The 19,008-nt window shown below is 41.4% G+C and overlaps 1 protein-coding gene across 1 annotated transcript in view; it reads left to right on the forward strand.

The window, feature by feature from the left end:
• Window positions 1-10,562: 10,562 nt before the first annotated feature.
• LOC113129783 (latent-transforming growth factor beta-binding protein 2) overlaps window positions 10,563-19,008 on the forward strand; it is a 76,273-nt gene continuing 67,827 nt past the window's right edge. Inside the window, exons 1-2 of the mRNA XM_026305896.2 lie at window positions 10,563-11,482; window positions 14,171-14,244. Coding sequence (XP_026161681.1) covers window positions 11,013-11,482; window positions 14,171-14,244 — 544 coding nt within the window. The 5' untranslated portion in view covers window positions 10,563-11,012. The remainder of the gene's footprint in view (window positions 11,483-14,170; window positions 14,245-19,008) is intronic.

The raw sequence follows: 19,008 nt of genomic DNA on the forward strand, positions 1-19,008 counted from the left end.
GAGAGAGAGGCCATGGATATGGCAACTAGTGTTTGCTTTGCTCTGGGTGTGAGCTATGCAAGGATCCGCTTGTAAATTTCTCTTTTATTGTGACTGGTTGAAACAGGGCTCATCAGACCAGCCCCCCGTCGGGGGTCACCACACTGTTGCATCAAGAATATCAGGGAGAAACATGTAAACACATCTGTTTTTAACTTTTAAAGACCCTTTGTTCCACACTTACTTTCTGAGCACATGACTTCTTCACACATTTGTTTATATGATCTTTCTCTTAGAGTCATTTGTGTTTTCCTGCAGTCTTTTTGAGCAGTCACTGAAAGATTAGAGTCATATGGCGCTGACAAAACAAATAGTACATTTATGCTTTACAGTTTGCATGAGACACATCAAAGTAAAATGAGCTGAATAGAACAGAGTTGGTTGCCGTGACAGGGCGGCATGAGGTCAGTGCGAGAACATGTATGTTCCTTTTCTGCGCTGATAGACAGAGTGACAAGCTCTGGTAGGCTCTGATTTGTTTGTTTCCTTTGGACAGAGCTGAGGAACAGGGGAACAAACCCACCAGTGACACTGTGAGCTGTGAAATCTTGTGATTGTATTCTCTGTATTCATTGTATCTTCTGCCTCTACACCGTCATCGCAGTCAATCAGATCGACTGTTAGGACGTTGCAGTCATGATAAAAGAGAAATCAACAAGCGGATCCTTGCATTAGACCAGCCCTCCAGATCAACAGCATCATTTCAAAGCCCTTTGCATAACAGGCCAGCTGCTCCACAAGGACGTGCAAATTTCATAAGATGCCCAACATTGTCCGTGGATTGTGGTTGAGATATTTTCCATCCACTGGATTAATCTGTGATGTCGTTACAGTAATTGGGGAATGCAACAACAAGATTTTTGCGGCAAAGCAAACATTACATCAGCAAAGAATTTTGCCCAAAAAATTTCATGGAAATAAACATAAAAATGAATCTGCACTTCAGTATGTTAACACTTCTGAGTCACTATTCACAATCATCCTGTGTTTATTACCAAGTGAATATGAATAATTTTCTTTTTCTTTTTTTTTTTGTCTCTTGCTAAGTATTAAAATGACAAATTACAGCCAGTTATGTAACAAAAGGAGTTCCTGGGTGTTTGCGACAAGGAGATTGAGCTATTTTCTGTTTAGGGTCGTGATTAACAGCCCCCAGGTTGCCTCCAGATGTGGCTTGGCCCGAGACACACACTGAGTAAATTTCTGATTAATTCACCAATAAAAAAAAGTGACCCTACACAACACTATCCATCATCAGAAGGGATGACGCAGTGATCTACTAAGTAGATGCGACTCCTCACTGCAAACATGGAATCATTCTTTATGCTAAATGGTGGACAGATGGTTGGGCCCTCTGCAAGCAATCACAGCCAATGATTACCAAACTTCTCATCATCCACTATCAACTGGTGAGATGAAAACAATAAGGTGGTGGGAAACAGTAGTAGGACTAATGCGAATTCGACCATCACAGTTGGAAATATTAGCCAGACCTTTTGTGGATAATATCTCTGACTGCATCTGTCTTTGTTGGTTTGTTAGAATGCCAAGGAATCTGTTTATTTTCGGAGGGAGGCTTAAAATGTTCTGGATGACGCTACAAACAACAAACAGAGGCTGGAGTTGCTTGTGAATATTAGCTACACACTGCCATTCTCTATTTGGCCATTACAAAATCCCCTCTAGACTTAGAGAATTTCCAAACACCAAATCTGGTAGAGAACAAAGCAAGCACCACTGTATGCCAAACTTTGCTGTGAAATGCATGTAAAGCCCATTCAGAATGGATTTATATCAAGGTCTTATCTTGGGGCTGGCACAGCTCAGTATGAACAGTTGAAGGACAACTTTATAACCTTATCATCTTGTTAACAGCTCTCTGTGACAGTCATGTCTTTCATCGTGCATTTTTTTAAGTAGCTGTCATCGTGTTTTTATTCATTTAGTAATTTACTTCTTGTTAGTTAAATACTAGTCTGCACTGTGCCAAGATTATCCCTGAGGAACCCGAGTACTCATTCTGCATGGAGAGTACTATGAGAAATAACACTGGATCAATTATCATACTCAATTCACTCTGTAATGACAGAGTGAGAGAACACAACCTTGATATGCCCTTGCATTTTCATGTGTCATAATGTTATATATTACTCGATATCTTGCTTCTTAACATTTGTCACAGAAAGAGAAACAAAGCTCCCACTGTGGAAACTTCTTATCTTTGGATTGCAGAGTACAATTTGTTTAAATTAGCTGTTTTTGCAGCAGGTTGATAGATATAAAGCAGTTGTGCATCTGGTATGAAAATATTTGAGATGCAGTGGTGGCATGTAACTAAGTAGATGTACTCAAGTGCAGAGAGGACCGTACTTTCTTTCTGAGTATTTACATTATGCTCCCATTTATGGGGCTGATATTATACGTCTTAGTTTAGCACTTAAAAAACTTCTCACTTTGATATTTTGGTTTTGTTTGAAAATGTTATTCCCTGTAGCTTGGTTATAGTGTTTCTTTCATCAGAATATCCAAAGGCAGCACAAATTTATTTGAACAGACCACAACCCCTACGCAGTATGGAGCTGGACACATAATAAGTCAGAATGTATGTGTGTATATATATATATATATCTATATACATATATAGATATATATATATATACTGTACATGCATGAGGCTGGTAGCATTTTTCTAGCCCTATATTTACTTCCCTGGCAGATATTAGATGCAGATTTGAGCCTCATGACCTGCTGGAAATGATTTAGGGAAATGAATTATACACACCTTTCCCTTTCTTACATCCCCCTAGGCAAGGCAGTCCTACCTAACAAGACTGCAGCTGGGTCTATCCAACAGCAGCTCCACTGGAATATCTAATAGGCCTACTTTACTCCATGACCTGGTGATAAATGATGTTCAGAAGGTGACTGCTGGGTCATGTAGATACATTGCTCATGATGCCATGTGAAGTCATGAGGATCAGCAGGATAAGTAAACTCACCTCTTCTGGCACTTGATGCTTTTTAGCAGCATGTCTGTCTGCAGGCTTATTAAAACTTGGCTCCCTAATGAACATTTGCCCTTGAAGCCTGCTGAGTGCTTAGTGCTGCTCAGGAGACGGGGCTCTGGACACACGGGGCCTCTCTTCCTGCTCCCCACGGAGAGTTTGAGTATAAAACTCAGCTGTACCGGCACATGTGGGCAGAGTCATATGAATACTTTCACATTACAGTGAACTGGAATTTTAACAAAAGACAGTCCACAGCATAAATTCGGTGGGTTTTTCCTCTGTCTTTTATTTTTGTAGAAATTAACTTTGGTAACTAATGGCTAGAAGTGGATTTATTGGCTCTCTGACTGTTTTTTTGTTTAGAGTTTTTTCATTGTCATCTTGCAGTCCTTGCCCAAGGTGATTTAAACCCAACCTGCTTGGAGAAAAAGGCAGTTCCACATGGGATGACTAAGACCCTGTTACCATGCCATGACTTTACACTGCATTGTGACATGCCAGTTTGCTTGTGTACATCTGTGTGTGTGTGTGTGTGTGTATGTATACAAGCAATGTTCCTCTTATACACATACATCTTGCAAAACTACCTACCTACCTACTTCCTTCCTTCTTTTCTGGTCCAGGCTAAGACGACTTTGACAAAAAAGAAAGCAATTTAAAGAGATTTCACCAAGTGCCATGATGAATGGAACCATTTCCCCCAACATCTGTCAGAGGCCTTGGTGTCTGTCTGCCTGGGGGGGGCTTTTACAGCCAGGTCAGCGCAGTCAGAGAGACTTCCTCCCTGAGCCTCATGTGCCTATTCTTCCCATCAGTCCCCTCTGATGGATCCAATGGTCATAACAACGTTTCATTGATTTCCTTTCATTGCCATTGCTCTGGCTGGACTGAAGTTTAGTCTTTGTTATATGCTGCTGTTGATGTTACCCTATTGACCCTCGCTCTGGAGGGATCCTCACCCAACACTGGTGGTTGGATAATTAGCGAAAGCAGAGAACACTTTGAAGTCATATTGACTAATTGTTGTGTCATCCCACTTCTTTCCTTGAAGCTCACACGCAGTAAAATAAATGTAGGTTATGGCAGGCCAATGGGCTATGGGGAAAAGGTTTAATGGATTGAAAAATAACAGATTTATCATGCCTAATAGGAAGCTATTCAGGTCAAATTGACCTCATGCGTGGGAGTAAATCGCATCATGACTCTCTGGCGCTCGACCTATGCTGTTAATTGGGGGCAGTGAAGAAGAGTTTTTCATTCACCTAACTGTTGCTGAAGAGAGCACATGACTCTGCTCACAGCTAACCAAGCATGAGGCACATCCAGCGGGACCGGGAAGTCATCAAACATGAACATTACATGAGTGCTACATATGGGAAGTGCACTGCTTGAAAACACAGCTAGCAATTAGTTTGACCCAAACGACGCCCGGTGCCAGATTGATGTGTTATCGTGTCAGAGGCTGGAAGGCACGTGTCATCAGTGAGTCAGCCACTAAACTGGGTTTATGTATCATCCTTTCCCAGCAGTAAAGGTAAACAGACTTTAACCTGCATTACTCAACAGGCTGCAGTCTAATATCAAAACAACTGACAGTTTGGGAAATTGTTCTTTTATCGTGTAAGTGTGTGGTTAGACTGTTGACTTGGTGGCTTTGGGGTCAGATTAAAAAAAAAAAAAAAAAAAGTCTTTCAGTGTCAGGCAGTCAAAGTTTCTGTGGCACAGCTGTTTGTTCTACAAACCCTAAAATAATTTTGTGGGTGCTGCAGAAAAACAAGAGGTTTCAAAGCTTCCACAAGACTGACTTACATCTGACAGCGCCGTAAATACACTAAGATTTAAAGGGCAGATGTACAGAACACTTAACCATCCATGCGTTTACTTTCAAAATGATCACCATTACAGGCTGTTTTGTTGATACTTGGTTGAAAGTGTGTTGAAAAGGAGTGACTCTCTGGAGGCAATTAAAGGAGTTAAGTGAGTAGAATATAACACTTCCTGCATGAGTGTGAACAGTATTTTTACAGGCCCTGGGTCAAAAATAAAACCACCTTTATAGGATCTGCATGGCACTCATTTAAAGCCGAAATAGATCTAATGTAGTCTCTTAACTTTTTGGGGAAACTGGAAATTGGTTTTGCAGTATAGGAGATAGGTCAGTTCATGTTTTTTGATGGTTAACTAGAAAGTCAGTGACAGGTTAGTGCCAGACAGCAGTGTTGAGTTCAGAGGTGCCTGTCTCACCTTTGCCCCAATTTCTAAAATATATGCATCCGGATCTATAACGTTGTCAGTAGTGAAACTGTTGAAGCAATCGCTTCGTATGTGGAGTGTCTGTGGAGCAGTTGTTTTTTTTCCTCTTGTGGTGGATGACGGGATGTAGGGTAATTGTAGTAGATATCCATTTCTATCCTCCTGGTAAAAGTACTAATGTGGAAAATGCTTGACCTTAATTTTCCACGGCCAGTTTGTGGAGACACTGTGAAACAATGTCAACAAGACAGAACAGTGAAGCTGCGGTGCGCGTGGTCATCTATCATCCCTTCACGACAAATAGCAGCAGAGCCGGTCCAACGGGGCTTGTGGCCACATCACCACAAGAGGACAGAAGGAGGCGAGCCTGTGGGGCTCGGGCCAGCGGCTGGAGAGGCACGCTGAAACGAGGTTGAGAGGCCAGGAAAATTGGAAGGGAGGGAAAGAAAAAAAAAAACAAAAAACGGGCAGACGATAGAAGAAAGCTGCGGGTGAAAAACCAGGATGATCTATCACATACACTAACTCCTCATTCTGCTTTTTCTTCTCTGAATTCTGCTAAGAGCCAAAGAAAACATGGCAACTTAATAGTCAGAATTTACAAGAATGCACATTGTAGTGGGCAAATTCCCACTTCCCACTCTCATACAGACATTACCGCCAGTATTTATTTGTGCTGTGATTGATTTCATGTGAATCTGAATGTTTTGGCTGCATCTGGCTAATGACTACAAGGCCTCCCATCTTTAGAAATTGTATGTGTTCTGGAACATTATGGTAAGTTTTTATTTGACCTAATTGGCTGCCAGCAGGACACACTCTGCATCTGCGCCAGTAACATTTATCATGCAGTAGTGTGACATAATTCTACATATTGTTCAGTGGAGACACTTTTAAATCAAACATCAAGAGGCAGAAGAACTACGCTACAAAATTTCAAGGCTGAAGTGGAGAATTTAGACAGTACTCACAGAATAGAGCAGTAGATTTTCAACTTTTCCAAAAGTGTGTTAGTCATTAAACAATTTTTTGCAATGAATTGAGAACTGTAAATAATACTATATCCACAGCAATCTTCCTCTTTCTGTGTTGGGTGTATGTCTGTGGGTGCAACCTCAACCCTCTGAACCAACTCCCTTAGTTCAACAAATCTCACTTTCAAATGGTGAGAGAAAATGACACTCATGATTAGAGTTCTTTGTTATAACGTAACTCAGCTTCCTGTATCACATGTGAAATAGCAGAAATGATTCTGTCAGCTTTAACCAACCATGATAAAACCAAACCAATGGGAGAACTTTTCATGTATCTCGCCCTGAGTTGAAAGCAAGTGGACAGCAAGTGTCTTTCAAGTCTATCCTTTTTTAAATTCCTCTCTCGGAAACCTGAGTCCACTCAAATATTCAGAACTATTCAGAGCACCAACTCCAAAGGGGTCCTGTGTGTGCCAGTGGATAGTTGGAGTGGTTGCCTTGTGTTCGTACCACAACACAGTTATTACACCAGCAGAAAGCATACTGTACAAATCTAATCTGCGAGCCCCTGCTGATGAACCCTAGACATCAAGAGCAAGAAAAAGGAACTTCTTAGGTCTGCCTATAAAACATTTAGACCACATTACATAAAACCAGACATTCATCCTCTCCAGGTCTTAAACCTCAAAGAATCACGCTGACAATGTCACTGAATCATAGAGTAAATCAACAAAACTTAAAAACAGGAGGATGAATATAGTTTCTTTTAGTTTCTCCAGAATGAAACCTGACACATGGTTTGACTTCAGTTGATGCAGCTGGCACCTGTTTGGTTATTCTACTGCTAGGAGTCTGTCTATAGCATAGACTGTCCATCTAATGATTTCTCTACCCACGCCAAAACTGCTTATCCTCTGGTGCTGCTTTTCCGAGGGGGCAAAGGGGTAATTTGGAAAAGGGAAGTACTTAATCTGATCGTTGTTCCAGTTTTCATGCTTATTTTTTTTAGCACTGACATCCCATACAGCTTAAAGCCTTTGTTAACTTAACAACTCACGTCCACAAATGAATGAGCTGATCATTCAGGCACGACGTAATGCATGGCAGATGCAATGCCAGTACTATGACATGCATCAGAAACACAGCCAACTGTGCTGAAGTGAGTCTAACTTTGACATGTTTCTGGATAGCTCCACTGTTTGAAAGTGTAGAGGGAGTTTGTAGATTTTCCCTTTGTCTCCAGCAATGTATAACAATTCTGTGCTTGCAGGTTTGCAGGTTTGCATGTATAGTATGAAGCAATGATTTTTTTTCAAGCCAGTACTCGCAATACCCATTAGAAAAAAGCCAACTATGAAATCATGAAAGGCGCAGTGGAAGTGCCTGTCTTAAATAACACCCATGTGACCTACTTCTATTACCCAGCTGACAGCACTTCATTCATACAAGCTGTGAAAGGCCCTGTAGTCCTCGGACTGAGCACATTACATTTATCCCGCTCTATCTTCAACTGTTTCCTCTTGTTGTGTGAATGCCCGTTTTATGTACACCACTCAGTCTGTTATGAAGCATGATGGAGGTCTTCTATAATATTGCTTCCAAGGAAAAGCTGTCAGGTTCAATGAAAAAAAAAAAAAAAAAACTACATTAATAAAGCACATAATTTCAGCCTTTATGAAGCGGTTCATTGCCAAACGAACTTTCTTTTTCCACATTTTCCCTCAGGTCCTCACTGCTGCCCAGTCTGAACAATGTCAGTATTATGTTAGCTGCTGGGCAAAGAGGCAGGAGGACTCAGGGCTTTGATACAACCAGCAAAAGGTAGCTAACGAGGAGATTGACGGGCCTTGTTGGTGCTCTCTATTGAAAGTCATCACAGAGACTGATTCACTTGGATCACTTAAAATTCTGGAGGCAAGGCTAAGAATACGCTGTTGATACTTGGTTATAATGAGAGCCCTACATTCTGGGTGTAATGATACTGTTTGGCTTTCTAATGGGTACACTTGAACTCTGACACTTCGCTCGCTCAGCGGTGACATGGCGGTCACTCTCAACTAAACGGATACAAATGCTTCCCTTTCGGGACATTCCCCCTAACAGGTGAACATGTAGAGTACGTTCCCATGACAGACTTCTTTAGAAGCATTAAATGCATCAGTGCATCAAAACATTTGCCTCACTGTTTCAGAATAGACCGAAATCCATGCAGAAAGTGAAGCAATTAAAAGCTCGAAAAGAAGTTGGAGACAAATCAAATCCACCTTGAGCTTTCTTCATCAACCAGTCGCTTGCGTCAATGCAATTCCAAGACTTGGAAACTGTTAGTGTTACTGAAACCTTGTGCTTTGTAAGAAACTGTGCAGTGCAATGCATTTATATTTCTGCTCTGGATTTGAAAGATGATAGGAGTGGCTTGGTTGTCATGCCAGAGTTTTCAAAGGACTCTTTGTGTAGAAGCATCGGTCATAGCCAGAGACATCCTCCTGGAATTTATTCTAGAGTTCCTCCAGATGCTGCAAATTGTATCACATTGGTCATGTTAAGGCTGTGTTTCATAACATGGATAGTTGCTCCACAGATCTTCAATGATTCCCCAACCAGAGCTACTTGTGCCCCAGGAGGAGCTACAGGGGAGACTGCTGAGTACCTCAACTAATCAGTAAATATTACAACTTTATTTGAAAAATATGGCCACATATTTCATCCGCTTTCGCATTTGAACACTACATGTTGCATTTAGGGGCAATGGTGGCATGGCAATGCATAAATAACCTAAAAGTTAATAATTTTAATATATGGCTAAAGCCACTGATAAATGGCTGTGCAGCTTCTTCCACACCAAACCGGTATTATCCAAACTTCACCACACACTGCCAAAACCTTCTGAAAATATTATTGCAACAACATACACCTTTCCAGTTAAAGACCTATTCCAGTGAAAACATTTGGAACATGGCGGGTGGTGTCGAGTTAGTCTGATGCATGGCTGCTGGTATTGTAGAGCAACACTGGAGCAGCAACCAGCTGCTAATAGCACCTAATGGGTTTGTCTGTGTGCACCCTGGTCACCCTGAGCAATGCTGGGGTGGACTGGACATGATCGGTTTCCGGGGGGGGGGTTCTGACACCATGCAGACAACATGGGTGGAGTGAGACTGCTAGACAGTCATGAGACAAATGCAGCCATCCTCTCTAATTAGATTTCTAATGGGTTGGAGGATGAACTTTAATCAGTGGTGCTCAGCCCAAATTTGCTTGGAGAGCCAACAGAAAAGAGGAGGGCAAGAGTCTGGTGAAAGAAGGATATTCTGTCTCTTAAAAAAAAAACTAATAACATATTTATTTATTGCTTTGCTTTTCTGGTAAAACTTCACTTTTTAGAGGTTTGTATAACTCAGCTACAGTATGGTGAGAACTAGAATGAATGGAGAGACTGTGAGTCCTCCCCTCCGCTGCTGTGTGTTGTTTTGATGGCAGTCCAGTGAGTGGTGATGGTTCTGGGGGACAACTCATGAGAGAGAGAGGGGGAGAGAGAGAGAGACAGGCGTGCATCTTTGTGGGTTGGATGAGGAGAGGGAGCCAACTTGCTTTGGGTTGTTTGAGAGCTTATGGGAAAAGAGAAATGTGTTGTTTCCAGACAGTCAGAGGGAAAGTGATGATGCAGCATGGATAAGAGGGGGAGATGAATGGGATTTGTTACATAACCTGACCAGTTTTCCAAGGTTTCAGTTCGAGTTTAAATTGTGAGCTTCCCGTTTACTGCTACAGCAGATCAAAGCAAGTCTGTAAGCCTACAATTTGCCAGGATGTGAAATGATGTTTTGCATGTTGTACTCTATAAAGTTTAACTGCGGCATGGTAAATTAGAGTGATTCACACCGCGCATTAGCACTTAGATGAGATTAACTTAATAAAGATAAAGTGGACTAAATAAATAAGATATCATTTCAGTTTAAATAATAAGCAGTAGTGCTGTATGGGCCTTTAGAAAACCACATCTGGAAATGTTTTCTCATTTTTATGTCAGTGTAGTAGACTGTCAAATTGAAATTGAAATCGAAAGCAATGATTAATACATTTGCATTCACAAAGACCGTAACTGCCCTGTTCGTGTGAATGGCAGAAAAATGCGCACTAACATGATGGAGCCGGGTAGAAAAAAGTGCGTGTGTGGGCACATAGAACGAGCAGTGCACTGAGTGAAAAGCAACAGTAGAGTCGAAAAGGGGGAGTTTCTTCTTGCAAGGCGCAAGCAATCCCTACAAAAATTCCCGGTGACTTCAGATCCAAGGAGGTGGTGATATTCATGGGAGCAGGATTCAAACTCTCTCACTCACTGTAGGAGTACAACCTCAGCAGCCCTGGAGCCAACGCGCCGCTCTCTTTGCGTCTCTTTTCTTGTCTCTCATGAACTAAAACACAGGCAATGATGTTTCCCTAAAAAGTTTTGAAACTTTTTTTTTTCAGCGGTGGAAGGAGAAAAACTCATAGTTTCTATTTTTGGACTGTAGTTAGGTGCTGATTTGATTACCTGAAGACATTCTCTGTTAGTCTTACCTGGGCATTATGAAGAGGTATCCAGGCTTTTTCATTCTTGGGAGAGGATGTCTTACTGCTGAACCTTTTTAACCAATAATCGCGTCAATCTGAGAGTTTTTATTTGCTCATATTTCAGTTACTCTCGGTAAAGTTGTAAAACGATCTGCCCTTTTACGCGGTAGTTTCAAAACTTTGCATGCTCAAAATGGACCGTGCGGGATTTGCTGTTCTAATGGTTTTAACTGTCGCTCTCCTGCGAGTTGGTGCGGGTCACAAAAACACTGCAGGTGGGAGGAAAGAGGGTGCAGTAGCAGACCGAGCGGTCTGGGACCAGCAGCAGTCCCGGGTGAGGAGTCGAGGTCATTCTCCAAGGGAACCGGAGAACGGTGCATCCTCCGGACCATCCGATGAAACATCTCCTGGGACCGGCCAATCTAGGACTCTGGTCCGCCTGCCCCGCGGCACATCATCACAAGGGGATGGCAGACACATGTCCAAAGCGGGGCCGGCTCACGCTGGAGGCGCCTCCCGGGAGGACCATGCCCATGCGTCGCGGGATAGTGCGCTGCGCAACGCCAGACACACAGCCGGCCAGCAGCACAGAACTAGAGTGAACCGCAGGCAGAGCAGCAAGCCAAGCTCTGCCAGCGCAAGAAAACTTGCTGGGTAAGAAAGACAGACACGTGCTCTACAGCCTAATATACAGTGTTTTTACTTTTCTTTATCAAGCTGTTCAAGCCGGGACAGTGTGTGACCTACATGTCCATGTGCTTTACTGTAAAGTGGTAGTGACCCACTGAAGCAGAAAGCTTCTTCCTGTAAATGAACCCAATTGATGATCTGACTTAATACCCCAGAGGAAAAGGCTACAAAGTGTTCCTTCATAGCAATGCAAAGCTTCTTGGATGAAGAACATAGTCCTGTCCTCCAGTGAAGGCCAAAGAGCTGCGTCCTGCTATGACAAAATATGACTTACAGTAGTGTATCTTGTCCTCAGGGTCGTGGCAGGACAAGGTTAAACACTATGTTGATCACTGGGTCGACAGTGGCAGCTTGTAATGAAAAGTAAATGTGTACATGAATGGGTGAACTGTATTTAAACAGCCCAGAAACCTTATTATCACCATTTATCCCATTACTACACATTACAGTATATTTAAATTGTATTAGGAAAGTGGCTGCAGACTACTTCAATGTGTGTGCCCCAGTGTTGTGCAGTTGCCCGTGGCTTAATAATGGCTTAATAATCGGAAACAGCTGCTTTTTTCTGATGGCCCTTTTTCCCTGCAAATCTGCAAATCCTTATTTTTTTTGTAGTCTCTGTCAAACTCCAAACACGATGATGGACTGTTTCCATATTAGAGCTCTTTTGTTTTTGTTAAATGAACCCTGGTGCAACCAGTCCTGTTTGTTCCATAGGGACACAGCATGATAACAGTGGAGGGTGGATGTTTATAATAGTCAGAGAGAGAGAGAGCTGAATGTCTCATCATGGGTTGCAGACAGTGTGGAGTATCTCTGTGTGACATACGAAGGCCACAGGTAAATCAATTAGATATAGGGCCAATTTACGAGGTGTGTTTGTGCTCAGACGTCAGAGCCAATCGGTGTGAAATCTGTAGTCATCCACATGATGTGTACTCAACAAAATCAATTCGACATCTTGATAAAACCCAGTTTGTAACCTCTTCATCCACCTGTTAGCTCTTTAAAGATGGCTTTATGCTGCAGGACCATGAAAACACCCACTTCTTGACGCTCAGGAGAAGTGATGGACAGGGCTGTCATGCAGTACTTCTGAATGCTTTATACTGAGACTCTCCAATGAATGGTGGGCATGTGTTTGTATGGAGGTCTTACATTGTATACATCCGTAGGCCCTGAGCTTTGAGACGCTAAAAACAACATTTCTATCTGCCAGATAGTTGCACTGAGGCGTGATTGCTTTGAGGTGCTGTCTGTTTGAAGCTGCACGTACAGAGAGAATAGTTGCCTGTAGGATTAGATCCAACTTTTTCTGCAGCAGGGGGTAAATGCCTTGTTTGACATTTGCCAAAAGAACATATCCCAGTGAGGAATGAATAAGGTTCTTTGAGTTTTAAAGAAGCATAAAGGTAGAGTTGTATAAATCTGCAGGAACATTACCTTATAGTAGTCTGCATGTAATTTTAACATTTTGATAAATTAACTTCAGATGAATCATCTGCTGCTTGTTAGAGAAAGTGTTTTCATGACACATTTCCTTTTGGAATTCCCACTCATCCTACTCATGTACTGTACCCACAGCTCCAGCAGCACTGGGTTCACTTAACTCCCCTTTACATTCAGGTTGACTCAGTCTGACTCCCCTTCTGTTTGCAGTCCAACTGTCAGACGTCTGACTGATCCCAAGAGCTCAGTGGTGAAATAATACTCCATCTCCTCATGTTGGAGTTTAAATAAAAACATAACAAGGTGTCATCTGTATTTCAACCTGGGGCACGATGCTCATTATGCTGTGTAAAGGGCTCTGTTGCATATATACTGTACATCGGGCCCATGGAGTTTAAATGTGATGACTGATGTCTTTGGCATGGGCCTGACCCAGTGTGTGTGATTTATGACAAAGTAAAAGGGTCCAAAAAGACTTCATGTTATCCCTGTGACGCCTAAGTAAGACTCGGAATATCTAATGAACGCAGTCTGAGGTTAATGAGTCAGGCCCCGTTATCTTCTCAAATCACCATGAGTCAGATTTCCACTTACTGTAATATCTTGTGAAAAGATGATGGGGCTCAGAGCCATGCCAGCATGCTGACTGTTGCCCTGAAGTTGCTCTTGTGGTCTGGTGCCTTTTCATCTGTCTTGCTGCAAAATTGGCCTGCGCTGCAAGTGCGGATTAAAGAGTGCAAAGAATCCAGTTGTAACTGTTTAAAACTTGTCATCTCTCATTTGCTCAGTGATTTATAGAAGATGCAGGGTGCTTTTCATGTCCCGTGTGTCTCGCATAATCCCTTAAAGGCTCAGATAACTCTGTATTTGTTTTCACTCTGGACTCTCGCATAACAGACAGAGGGACTTGTGGGTCCACAGTCAGATAGAGTTTCGTGACTTGCCCTGAAATTTTTATCAAATAAAACGCAATTATAGCGTAATCTCTAAAGCGTTCATATCAATAGGCCAGCCACATCAGAATGATCTGAAACTTTAATAACTGTTGCAATCAGTTTGTCACGCAAAGGTTTGAGCCATTCCACCCTCATTGTTTTTGCTCTATGGGCTATGAAAAGGCTCTGTATATTGATGTGTGCTTGAAAACAGTGCCGTCAGTGTCTGATTTAACATTGTTTCTTGTATATGTATTCCTTTGTTCAGACCTAATGTCTGCGGAGGTCAGCAGTGCTGCTCTGGTTGGGCTTTGGCACCGGGAACGAACCGCTGTATAAAACGTAAGTAAAAAAAAAAAAAACAAAAACAAAAAACTGCTGAATATTCTTTGATTCAGTCAGAAAAGACAGCACTTGGGCGACCACAGTCATCCATGTTTGTGAAGTCTTAAAGCAGCACATAAACACACTAACAAGTATTAAGTACTTTTTGAGTGAGTAAACTTTACAGACAGAGAGGCTTTACAATTATATGTGCACAGACTGAAAAATAACATAGTAAATGACTACTAATGATTATCCTGTCATGTGAAATTGCGCTATGAAGGTTTTCCTAGGGTGTTATTGCCCCAATGGTCATGTTCATCATGTGGTGTTTGCTTTTTTTTTTTTTTTTTTTTCACATGTAAGATGCTCTGTGGAAATTACCAGCACTTAGCATTTGGCTCTCTTTTTGACACAAGCCCTTAATTATGGGTGGAACTGCTTCTTCTTTTATTTGACCACAGCAGTATTGGATGTCCTAACAGCCAGATAATTAAAAGTGGAGTAGAAGACACAGACTGTGAATGAATAATTGGCCACTTCTTGAAACACAATATTACCAGAGGCGAGTTAAAATGGTGTCTTTTCATCATAAGAGTCTTTAACTCTGTCCTCATCTTTAGCTTGTATGTAGAGTGTCACAGCAAAGTCTCATCTTGTAGGATCTGTTTTTGATAAGGAAGCTGAGCTTAAAATAGAAATGACTTACCAGTTTTACTTTTGGAATTTATTATTATTATTATATTATTTAATATCTTAAATATCTTTATATTTTATGAACAAAGTAAAACCTACATGTCAAGTGATCTATCTGTCTATCTATGTATCTATGTCTTTGTCTTGTTTATTGTTTTCTCTGTTTCGTCTCTTCTCACATACACTTGCATACAGTTTCACACATATTCACCAGCCGATTATATAACAAGTTGATCAGCCGTAGCAGTTTCCTAATTACATCTCCTTCCTTTCTACCCAGTGCAAAGACTCCATTTATTTTTTTCTGAAGTCCTAGCTAAAAGACACACTTACCAAGGTGTAAATTACATCTAATGTGGAGCTGCAGTTACCTAAATAAAGACTTGGAATTTGCCAGAAAGTAACAGGTCTAGTCTAATGCGCCTATGTTAAACATGGCAGTGCATCTGAGCAGGGCCAGGGGTCTGTCCAACCATCTGGACCCTCTTACAGTTTGGCTCTCACCCAGGTCTGACTGGAGGCTATGCTATCATCAGCTGAGTGAAGCCCCACAGCCGGCAAGGTGCCAACACAAAAAAAAAAAAAACCCAGACTGAAGCTGGGACTGGAAGCCCCCACATTGAAGACCTCCATGGAGGAAAGCTCAGGCTATCTTTAGGGTATCTTTATTTCGTCCCTGCCTGAGACCCCTGGTTTCTTTATTGGGAGATGGCAGTATGAAAAAAAAAATCACAGTGGGGGAAAGAAAAGGAACAAACCTGTCGGCTGGGAACATAAGTAAAAACATATCATGGCCGAGCCGTGTTAGGAAATTCTCGCTGAAGGGATTGAAGTAATGTCTAATATTAAAAGTGTCAGCTACGGGCTTTACCCGCACGGTTGGCTTGGGTGTATACAGTTATGGCTTCCTAACAATAACTCCTTGTTCAATTGGGTTGAGCTCAGAGCAAATATATGACAGGAATTGGGCCACTAGTTGTCCAGGGAGTGCGCCTACATGTCTTTAGAAATGTGTTTATAAAAAGGTCTCCGTCTGGGTCTCTGGGGGCCATTTAGACATCACTTGTCTGGCTCTCTGAAGGCTCGTTCTGGCCTGGCAGGTTTGGCCCTGATATCTGTTTTTGAGCTCACAATGGATGTTTAACAGACCTGTTTGTGTATGAAACCAAATTCCTTGTGCAAAAAATAATCACTGTTGTGTGATAGAAGGCTTTAATCCATTAAGAAGAACAGAACATTGCATTTCCACTGCTGCGTCATGTTTACTTCTTTTCAGGTCAAGTAATTAGATATAAAACTACATAGGTTTTTATGACAGAGGTTTTAGTTAACCAATGTTGATTTTATTATTGGTGGCTAAGAACCAAAGTTGTGTGTGTGTGTGTGTGTGTGTTGTGGTTGGCTGGTAAAGTGAGGCCAGGTGTGAGATGGGCTGTATTTTCCATCTGTTTACTTGCAAACAAAACTAAAGCTCCTGTGGAGATTAATTGAGAATCTTTAGGGTTTCAGGTTTTAGGGTCAGAGCTTTTACTTATTCTCCACTGTAGTGGGATTCACAGCTGGTCATTAAAAGTATTGCTGTGTAGAGGAAGAACAGAGGGAGGCCATGTTGTAGCATCACCCAGTCACAACCCAGCAGCAGTTAGACAGGACTGTCTGTCAGCTGCATTCCTATGACTGTCAACACTGTCTTGACATGAAAACTGATGAATTGTTCACGCTGAGCACTGAAGACGATTAGTTTCTATCACAAACATGACTCTAACCTTAATACAGATGCCCAGAGAAATTCATCTCCTGGTTTTAATGGCATTGAGCATTGATTCAAAGCAAATTTCACCAAAAGAATAACAAAATATGTCAGTAATCGAAAACTGTGGGAATGTTGTACACCTGCCTAAAGAGTAATTGCCATAATAGAAAACAGCATGTTGATTCAGTAACATCTCTTTCATGAGTTTCTATGGGGAATGGCCACAGAAATCTGTTTACAAAACAGTAATCTACTTAGCAGTGGAATTAGAATGAAAGGCTGAATTGCTGGCATATTTTAGGATAAATACAATAACCCTCAATTAAATGTCTTGTACATTAGTGTAGAATTACTGTTTTGAAGTTTTGGTTTACATAACTTCTTGGGGAAAGAAAATATAGTAAGAACATTTGAAGCCCTTATTACTGAAGAATAGATTGAAAATGTTTCTGTGCTCCTTTTTATCTGCTGTCAGAAGCTTCACTCTTATATTTCTATTCTTGATTTGTATTCTGTAAACTGAGTCTTGGATTGGCTAACAAGTAGCACACACAATGTTAGTCTGAGCCAACTGAGCTCTTTGGAAAGTTGGGAATAGTGTACTGCAGTTACCTGGTAGTTTTACAGTAAGATCCACTGATGACAATTTATTCTTTACTTGATATATTTCAGACTGGAGCAAAGTGGTGGACAGTCTGAAGTTCCTGCTAACATAGCTGAAACGGAGCCGTAGGTGTTGTAGCTCATGCTGGCAGGATCACTGGATCAGAGCTAGGTTGTGCTGCTCTGGCTCCTCCGGTTGACATTTTTTAGTAATAGGATTAATGGCATGAGCTACTACCACACACAGAGTGAATGTATAGGGCAATATAGGATACTTAAGACTTTCTGCAGCATAGAAAATAACCGGCCTTACATTTGACCTGAGCTCGTAGTGCTCCCTAAAGTGCGAGCATATAGTTTCTTTAGTAGAATCCGTTTCACCACACTATACATCACAATGTTTTGGAAAAAACACGCAGCACATATGGCAACTGCAGGTATAGCCAACACTGAGAGCATGACCCCTCCAAGAAAGCACACAGATGGCCCTTGATTTAAATCCTTCACTGTCTTGGAGCACGCAGATGAAAGGTGCATCATTCACGCGGGGGAATAAAGTTGTTCTCAGTTTCTTAAGCAGTTGGTGATTGACAGAGTGAAACACAGTAGAGGGGAGTTTCTTTTTGATTGCTTTCCAGCTTTCTTTGGCCTGCTGTGCCACTCAGGGCCCCATCCCAACCCTAAAACAACTCCTCATGCAGAAAGTCTTTTTTGCTTACTTATCTCTCCCATCACGAGGTAACACTTCCTCTCTTTCCAAACAAAAAATGCATGTAGTGTGTTTCTCTAATTCCATCATGACCTCACTGTAGTTTGAGCAGGATTTCTGTGGACACACTGAGAGCCATCAGTGTAGGTCATTTTATGTATATAATATTGGTTGGTTGGATGTAGTAAAATCCAAAAGCAGAAATCAGATTTTGATGTATACCAAAGCCATCACAATGTGGGCTTTAAGTGACTAAAATAGTATGTTTCTACCAGCTGATCTTTTTGTATTATCTGAGTCCTACAGCACAGCCGCCCTTTAGATTTAAACCCAATCTTGTGTATGAAATGAATTGAACGCTCCTCCTAAGCTACATGTGTCAAGCAGCTGCTAAAGCATGAAGGACATACACATGTGAAAGGTTTCTGACCTCCAAAACATCACCCAAATATGTCGGTTCACCGTATTCACCTAATAGAAAAAAAATTGTCTGTCTGGTTTTATTAACCTCAGCATTTAGACCAGAACACGCAATGAAAATTTTAAGAAGTGAAACATACATATCTCTGTTTTTATGCCAAGTTACACACAGTATGTGTTTTTGACAGTAGATCATTGATTGAAATGTACTGTTTAAGGTTTGTCATGGGATGTACGTTTCTGGACACGCAGTTAAAGGTCATGAGCCAGCGTCAAGCATATGAATTAATGTGCTCCACTGACTCACCAAGACTTTCCTGTCAAATAACACTGCTAAATGCATTAGCTTTCCAGCATAGTTCTTGTAGATATGATGAGTTAATATCTCCCATAAGCAAAGAGAGCCTCTACTTTTCAGGTTATATGTTGGAAAATGATTTCATAAAGAGGAGGAGTGATAGCTCCCTAATTAAATTGTGTATTGAAGTTGCAAAAAATTAAAAAGGAAAAAAATGTTATTTACTTTTTTGGAAGAAAAATAAAGACAGCAGTTCCAATGAGAACCAAGCTTCATGAGCAGCGATCTCTTATTTACAAGAAC

The sequence above is a fragment of the Mastacembelus armatus genome, chromosome 22, assembly GCF_900324485.2.
Source record: "Mastacembelus armatus chromosome 22, fMasArm1.2, whole genome shotgun sequence".
NCBI classification, from domain to species: domain Eukaryota; kingdom Metazoa; phylum Chordata; class Actinopteri; order Synbranchiformes; family Mastacembelidae; genus Mastacembelus; species Mastacembelus armatus.